The 8,706-nt window shown below is 40.5% G+C and overlaps 1 protein-coding gene across 1 annotated transcript in view; it reads left to right on the top strand.

Annotated features, from left to right (window-relative positions):
• Positions 1–81: 81 nt before the first annotated feature.
• LOC108750088 (protein deadpan-like) overlaps positions 82–8,706 on the top strand; it is a 23,757-nt gene continuing 15,132 nt past the window's right edge. Inside the window, exon 1 of the mRNA XM_018489330.1 lies at positions 82–1,351. Coding sequence (XP_018344832.1) covers positions 1,187–1,351 — 165 coding nt within the window. The 5' untranslated portion in view covers positions 82–1,186. The remainder of the gene's footprint in view (positions 1,352–8,706) is intronic.

Genomic DNA, 8,706 nt, shown 5'->3' on the forward strand with positions numbered 1-8,706 from the left:
CGCCCCACGCACGACCAACCACGACGCGCGGCGCCCCCCGTCGCTCCTCCCGGCCGTCGCTTACCCATAGCCGACGCGCGGCCTCGGCGCGCCAAGTTCGCCGCGTACAGCCGCCAGCTACCGCTCGCCTCCTCACAGTCCGTCACCGTCGCTCGTCGTGCGAGCACACGCGGACGTTTCCGCAGTCAGGCTGCACGCGCTGCGTGTTTTTGTCGTCGTATCGTTGACACCCTGACGGATTTAGATCAGCCCCTGGGTGCTGGTAGTAATATGCACGAGGGTGAATTCCCACGTTGCACTTCCGATCCAACGCTCATAAATTTCCGCGGTTCAGGAAATTAAAGAAAAAAAATTCGATTTTTTGCAGAAAGGATTTTTTTTTGTTCGAGGAAAATCGAGTGATTCGCGACTCGATTGCGATCTCGACTTTTGACAGAAGCGCTCCTTTCAGTGCCAAAGATTCAGTGAAAGCGGGACGTTACTCGTCTATCGCGTAAGAAACTTGTGAACGAGTGCACGTCGATTGTTCAATCGGCTATTAACTGTACTGTGCGAGACAGTTGTTGAAAGGGGTGAGAAGTTTGACGAGAAACAGCAGGAGCGAACGTGCCACGACAGCCGTTTCACCCCGTGAGTGACAAGTGGTCGGCGACGCGTGGTTAACCACGTGGCGCGGTGTGTGCGCCGGTGTACAACAGTCGCTCGGGTGGCGCGTGAACTTTCGCGGGACTCTCTTTCCTTTCCGAACGAACGCGCGCGCGCGCGCGCGTGTGTGTGTGTGTGCGCGTGTGTGAGTGTGTGTGTGTGCTAAACTATCAAGCGTGCACACGACGACAGGCAAGTGACAGGTAGTCGTCGATCGTTGGTCTACGCGAGCGAATGGAACGTTTTGCGGCTTACATCAAACGTTTTCGCTCTTTAGCCTGAGAAAGTTAACGATCGACCTTCGCCCATCGGTCTCTCTTTCTCGAGACGGTCGAGAGCATGGTGCAACAGTGATTAGTCCGTCGTATATCATCGTCGGTGGCCAACAGCAGTTGCAAAGGGAAGAGCGCGGGGTCCAGTGGTGGGTAGTCTGGTCTCACCGTCGCAGGCCGCCGCGAGATGCTGAGAGCCTCAGCCGTCCAGTCCAGCCAATCACGTAGGGTGTTGCGATCTGTGCCGAGGGCCGTCGCGGCCTGCTAAGATGACCGCGCGTTTACACTCGCTGAGGCACCAGGAGAAGAAATCAGCCGGCAGCAGCCACAGGCAGCACCATCAGCATCAGCAGGCCGTGCATCAGGGTCCGAGCCCGGCACCGAGCCCCAGCCCCAGCCTCAGCCCGAGCCCGAAACATTCGGACGGTCGAAGAGTGAGTACAAGCAGCGTGTATTTCAAACCATCGGTTTCAATCTTTCACTCGGAGACCGACGAGCGAAGGTTTTTTTTTTCCCCTCCATAACTCTCCGGAGTTTGACACCAATCTGTAACTCGGTTACTAATGCTTGTAAGACTATTTAATAATTTATGTTAAATACTAAAAGGCATTGTTTAATTTAAAAGATAAAAAAGATCTCTTACTTAATCTCAGAAATGCTAAATATATTTTAATTATATAAAGGTAATCCAAATTTGTAACATAAAGAAAGTTGATTTTTTGACAAAGAGATTTACACAGTGAGTGGGTTCGATAAATACACCGTCAACTTCGGGAGAGTTAAGAGAGGCTATCGGTTACTTTTATTTCGGTATCAGCGGTACATTAACGTTCCTAAAATATTAATCAAGGAAAATGTACGAGATGCGTGAAGTTTAAAAATTGCAGCGCAAGCGCGAACGTACGGATTTAATTCGAGATTTTAAGAATGAAAGGAAAAAAGTATTTAGATAACTCGGACCGTGTGGGAATGCGATATCCTCATCCCTTGCCAAAACGCCAAACTCACCCTACCTCCCAATTTATCTTCTGCGCACTTAATCTGCGATTGTAAGTCCTGTGACGCGAATCCGATATTGGACACGTGCGTCGTTTATACAACCGCTCGCCACCCATCCCTACATGAGAATTCGCTGATTTGACCGATGAACCTTCAAGTATATGGAAAGCGCGACAGCATACCTGTACAATCTACAATGAAATTTCAAACTTTGAGCCTTAATTCATAAGAAACCACTCACGGAAATGCGAGGGGTATAATCGATTTGTCAATTTCTTATGACTTAAAGTTTTATGCCTTAAAATCTCATTGTAGACATCACTTTAGAACACGAAATGCGTCGCTGCGAAAAATATTTCTGGTAAAGATACGGAACTTTTCTCGATGATACACAAAATTAACTTTCCTTCGCGATAGAGTTCTCTCAATTTTAATTTTATTTACTTGAATTATCAAAATACTTTTTATTACTGATATATTGATTTATATCGATTTAAGCAAAACGCTTCTTCGGCTGTGGAATAAAGTTTTATTTTCATCTGTATTTTTATAGAGCGTGGTATTTTCACAAAAAAAATGTCTGATTACATTTAATACAATATCATTGTTGTATCACAAATATTATTTTATTACGATGACGAAATTATTTTAAGATTAATCATAAATCATCGAGATTACATTTCCGACATTTTACTTGTACTTTCGAACTGTGAAAAATGTAAAGGAAGAGATAACATTGCCAGTCGCGACGTTCAGCATGACTCTAGGAAAAAGTTGGCGATTAAAAATTTGCGGTAAAAAGGAGTGCCAGCTCGACATTACTTCTGACCCTGCATCCTCTCTGTAATCTACGAAGTGGGTCAGACTGCCGGTCAACTCGGCAGATTCAGCGAGATCGCGGATTTCGAAGGTCCGACCTTCGCTCGTTTCCGGATCGTTAAAAAAAAAAATGCACGGCGGCGATAGATACGCTACACGGGGGCATAAAATGGATATCGCTCTCCACGTGGACGCGCCGTTAAAATCCCAACGAAACGCGGTACATACACGAACCGTTGAGCCATTAAGCGGCGAGATACGCGTGCCGATAGGCGAGATTGAAATACACCGTGAGGAAAGATAAAATTCGATACGTTAGAACTGATCGTATCGTGCACGCATATGCCCACATTTCCACCAATGTAGATTCATTTCAACCTTGTTTCAACTTATTCTTTAGCTTTTTCTTAACTTCACCATCTATCTTGTAATCTGGCTCTCTTAATACGAACGAAACGAAATTTTCAATCTCAAATTTCGCCCTCCTTTTTCTTCAAATTTCGATTTTTAGTAAATAAAGGTCTTAACATTTAAACAGTTTAAAAATTATTCAGTAATATTATAATAAAGATGTTCGATAGTTAGTAACCCTGAATTTTATTTTTAAAGCTTAAAACTGAAGAACAGTACAAAAAATTTTGCCTAGACTTGGATTGCAGTCGGAAAGAATAAAAATAAGGTTTGCAAATGAAGAGTTAAGAATCGGAAAAAGATTAAGAGTAAGTTGAAGAGTCGAGATTAAAAAAAGTTAATCTACATTGGTAGAAACAGGCATTAGTGGTGTAATTTTTTGTATAAATTAATTAAATTGTTTACGTCAAGATGGCAATTCTAAAAGAGGCAATCGTTCCGTCAATTTTTCCGAGTCGTAACACGAATTTTTATTTTTTTTTTGTTAACTTGTGGTTTAGACTTGATCTTACTTAGCTTAATGTAAAAATTGTACTTTTCTAGCTACAATTATTAGCTGATGATTTTTTAGCGGTAACTTTAATCGGGCAAGATTTTTTTCATTTCCTAGAGTGAACTTATAGTTCAGATTCAATCTCATTTAACTTGACGATGACATAGAAATTGTGTTTATCTTAACTTATTATGATTAATTACTAAAACTTTGAAAAGTTACTATGGATCAGTTTAGTGATTAACCTTAAGTAGAAAGATACAATTTTTATATTATCATCAGGTCTGAGAGCAAAGGTTGACTCAAAAATGAAAAACCGAGTCTTCATAACGATACCGTTGGGTTATTCAGAGCACGTGACAAGTGCATTTCCTTTGCTTCTCCTAGCGGTGCATCAAAACGCAGCGGGTCGCAAGGGCATGTCGCGGCACGAACACTGCGTGTCGGAGCCTTGTGACGCCAATTTGCGGTAATTGGACGTATTTACGAGCAGTTATCATATAGAGATCGTCCGGACGCGCCCGCCCGCGCGCGGTCGGCGTCGCTCAAAAAGCTGTAATCCAATTAATTCGTCGGTTAGAAAAATTCAAACGTCGAGGGATCTAAAGATGCCGCTGTACCGTACACCAGAATTTATCATCTATAACTACAACGTAATAATTGAATGATTTTTCTTCTTGCACTCTTTTTCCAAATTGCGCGGAAATATTCGCGGAATTACTCGATGAGAATAATTGAAGTTAAAGATTGACACCTCGCGGCTTCGAGGCGTCGCGCATGACGCACAAAGAGGCTCGTTCCGCAAAGTTTCGAGCACCGAGAGTACTCGCGCGTGATCCCGCGCGTGCACGCGTGCGTGAAATGCGGCACGGGTGCCCTTTTAAGGTGATCCACGTTGCGTGTGAGAGTTACGTTCGCTCTCGAGCGTGCCTCGAGCGCGAGCGGCGGTCTTCCTATTAGGAAAGTTTCCACAGCGACGAAAGGACGTAACTTCGTGCACTCGTCTTTATTAGCGGAGAGACACGCGCGGATGTACGTTGATAGTGCAGGAATTTTAGATAAAAAGTTTTTAATTTTCAGTGAAATTTTTCGAAGAATTTGTTCGTTTCAAATATAAAAAGATACGAGGAGAAGTAAGACGTATACATAGATATTAATCATTAATGATGAATCACAATTGTGCACTTAGAGAAGTGTTTTGTACGATATGTGGCTTGCAAAAACTCTTTAATTAAAAAATTTTCATCTAGAAAAAATCAACAAAAAGTTTCTCAATTAAAAAGTAAGAAAGTTTTTGTAAATTAAGCGAGTTAAACATTTTGTTGTAAAATTTGGTTATTCTATGATGTGGATGTTATTTTTGTATTTGTTTGTTAATTTTCACCTGCAAAATACACTTTGCAAAATATACTCCTCATTAATTAACAAATCACGTGGTCTCCTACACGTTCTTAATCCGCTTCATCTCAATTCGTTTCATACAAAACAATGTATAGTAGAAATTATATGATTGAACTCTCCCCAATGTAAATTTTAACTGTTTCGTCAGTAGTAGAGATCTTTGGAAAACAAAATAAATTTTTTACCGTTTCGGATTATTACCAAAAATCTGAATAAAATCTGGTATACTTGTCAAAGCTTTAACGAGTTTTTACCATCATAAAAGTTGAATAATATTTTATTTTTTACAGATTTATAAATGTACCAAAACTCACAATTAAAATATCGATGGTGTCTTTAAAGATCTCAGTTGCCATCGGAGAGTTAAATATTAACTTTCTATTCTATCGCACCTTATTTTTGTTTGCCTTCCCCTTCATGTTGAAGACGCAATTTTCCTTCCCTCATTCATGTAGTCTGGTAAACAAGTAAAGGAAGCAAAATAATTAATCTCACGCATAGTAATGCTATGAATGAAAATATAAAAGATCCACTAACACTTTGAAATTTTATCTAATCAGACTTATATTATGAGATATTTATAATTGGGACGTTTAAAGATCGAAGTTGAACGATTAAATAATAAAACATAAAAGAATTTCTCACTCTCGCTTGAAAACCTCCTTTTTCGCTTCTTGTGATAAGAAATTCAAATTTTTATTACGTCGTTGAATTATTATTATTTCGAGATCGGCTAAAGAAATTTCAAAAAGACGTCGTTGATCTAGTGATGAAACCTCGCAGGATTTCGAAACTGGTGAAAGAGAAGAAGGGGGGAAAAAGAGGAAAATAACGAAAGAGATAGGAGATGCAGTGGACGCCGGTCCGTCGTCGGGCGACGGTTTAATTGACGGCACTTAATGGATTGTCGTTATGCCCGGCTTAATTACCTGTCGCTCGTTGCCGCTAGTTCGCGCATTTTTAATCGATTTATCATACGCGAGACGAAGGCGACGACGTGCCCGAATATAAAAATGCACTGGACGGACATGCGATATCACATCTTTAAACAGACTTTCACCACTCTTTTTTTACCCAAAAAGAACGATTTTGCTAAAGTACTTAAAAATTTAGCTAAATATAGATCTAAAAATAATTTTGTTGGATCATCAAAATAATCATATAAATTCAAGGGTTGCCACAAAATCGGAAATCAAGAAAATCAGGAAAATCAGGAAAGCATCAAAAGAATTTTGAAAAATTTTCTGGAAAATTGAAGTTTTTGGCTTTACAGAAGATTAATATACGCATATCGCATTTACCAATTTTAGAATAGATACAAAAGAAAGAAAATTATAGATACAACTTAACAATTAAATGTAAGCAGTAATAACATTAATAGTAATAATTTACATCAAAAAGTTAAATTGTACTTTCAATAAAACATTTGATTCTTAAATCAAGACAAAAATACAAAAAATGTCAAAATATTATTGAAAGCATTAGGAAAAATCATGAAATTTTCTGAAAATGGGGGAAAAGTTTCTGGTATTTTAGGACGAGGAATTTGTGATAACTCCGCTCAATCATGATGAACAATGTTGCAAAAAATTTTGACATTTTTTATGAAGCAATCATGTGCATTTTACATAATTATTTTGACGGTCCGAACAAAATTATTTTTAGATCTGTATCTAGCTAATTTTTTAGATACTTCAACAAAACCATTCTTTTCTAGTAAAAACTAATCCAAAGCAGTAAATTAAATCTTGACATTTTTTATGAAGCATCTGTTCAATAAACTTTAACAGTAACAGTGATATCATTGTGACAATTTTCTACTTAACAATGCAACTGTTACGTGTGTTACATTTGTATTGTTGAATAGAAAAATGTAATATTGATATAATGTTACTGTAGTAGTGTTTCCTGGATATATGTCTGTAGAAAGAAAAATAAATGCAGAATAATTTTTTTACATACGCGAGCGCTATTAAGTTTAAACATCGGTCAACTTCGATATTTTCTGGCGACAATGCGATTGGCACAAACTTTTCTTGTTAAGGATGACATTCCTTACGTGTTATATACGAAAATAATTTACGATTACAATAGATTTACGCCTGTATCGTACTTTTTTAGCTTTGATATACACTTATATATACCGAAAAAAAAATGACCGTGACCGACTCGCTATTAGCGATGACTGTTGTTAAAACAGTCTGGCTGGGAAAAAAATTCCAGCGGTTCGCGAGGTGGTTTGCACGTCGATGCTGATTCACAATGCCGTCGCTGTACGTGACGCGAAGTCGCAAACAACGAGAATGTGATTTATCGCGCGTAACGCGCTAATCGGCGGCACTGTCAAAGTCACGCCGTCACGCCGTCACGCCGCTCACAGTCTGTGTCCCCTTTATCTCCCTTCTCTTTTTTCGCGCCTATCTTTCTAAGTCACGCCAGCTGGAAAGAGCGTCACGACGCTCGCGGAATTATCTCGAGGAATACAATTTTTCGGTAGCTATCGGAAAACGCGGTGGAATCGAAGTCTCGCGAAGGGAGTCCTTCCTCTTCGAAAGGCAAGTAGCAATTACGGATGTGTTTTAATAAAATGAAAAGAATTGTGAAAGTTTATATCTGTATCATGTATTTGAAAGTAATACAAAAAGTCTGGCGGCAATTTAGAACCTGGATACAAAATTATTTCAATACGTAGACATGTTTCTCAAAAATAATTAAGATAAAATGAGAAAATTCTTATTTACAAATATATATAAATCCTAAAATTGTATTGTGTTAAATGTAAATATTATTTATACTGGGCATTCATTTTTACATGAAAAGTAGTGCAAGTTTCCAATTTCAGTCACTTTTTTTACACAGATTATACATCTGATACATCTTTAAACATTCGAAAAGAAAATTATCAGACAAAACGAAAAAAAAAGAAAGGCAAAATTTGATGCGACTAAGTAATTCGCGCTCTTTCGAGCAATTAAAATATCAGTACTTTATTAACAAAAATTTAACAGAAGAAAATCGCGAGACTTTTCTTCAAGCATCATCGATAGACGATACTGTTGTATTATCCGCCGAAAGCGTCGTCAGCTTTCGTTCAAGGAACGGAATCAAAGCGAAAGGAAAAGGAAGGGAGAACAAATGGTCCACGGCTAACCCAGTTTCAGCCTCCGAATCGCCGAGGCGTAATTTAAACGCCTCTATTACAAAATTCCTCTCCCGCTTCACCCGCAGGCAACGCATCCGTATTCAATGCACACACACACACACACACACACACACACACACACACAAATGCACGCAACGCAACACGCAAGAGAGAAGAGCGAGAGCGAGGGCCATGCGAGAAGTCCATCGTCGACAGACGCGCGTCTGGCCCTCCCTCCACCGCGCTGCCCCTCCCTCCCTCCACCCCGCGCTCCTCGTCCGCCCTTCACGCGCGCCTCTCGTAATAATAGAAGGACGCGACGGAGCAAGAGTGCCGCGCCGGTTGGCGGCGATGACACGCGCGCGCGTTACACGCACAAGTGCGACACACGCGCGCGTGCACACGAATACACATGACCGCGCGGCGGTTCGCTCGTTTGTTTACCCGTCGCGGCGCTCCCGTGTGAACGCACCGCGTCGACTTCGCCTCGTCTTCCCGCCGCCCCCTCCCCCCCCCCCCCCCTC

The sequence above is a fragment of the Trachymyrmex septentrionalis genome, unplaced genomic scaffold (assembly GCF_001594115.1).
Source record: "Trachymyrmex septentrionalis isolate Tsep2-gDNA-1 unplaced genomic scaffold, Tsep1.0 scaffold32, whole genome shotgun sequence".
In the NCBI taxonomy this organism is placed as follows: Eukaryota; Metazoa; Arthropoda; class Insecta; order Hymenoptera; family Formicidae; genus Trachymyrmex; species Trachymyrmex septentrionalis.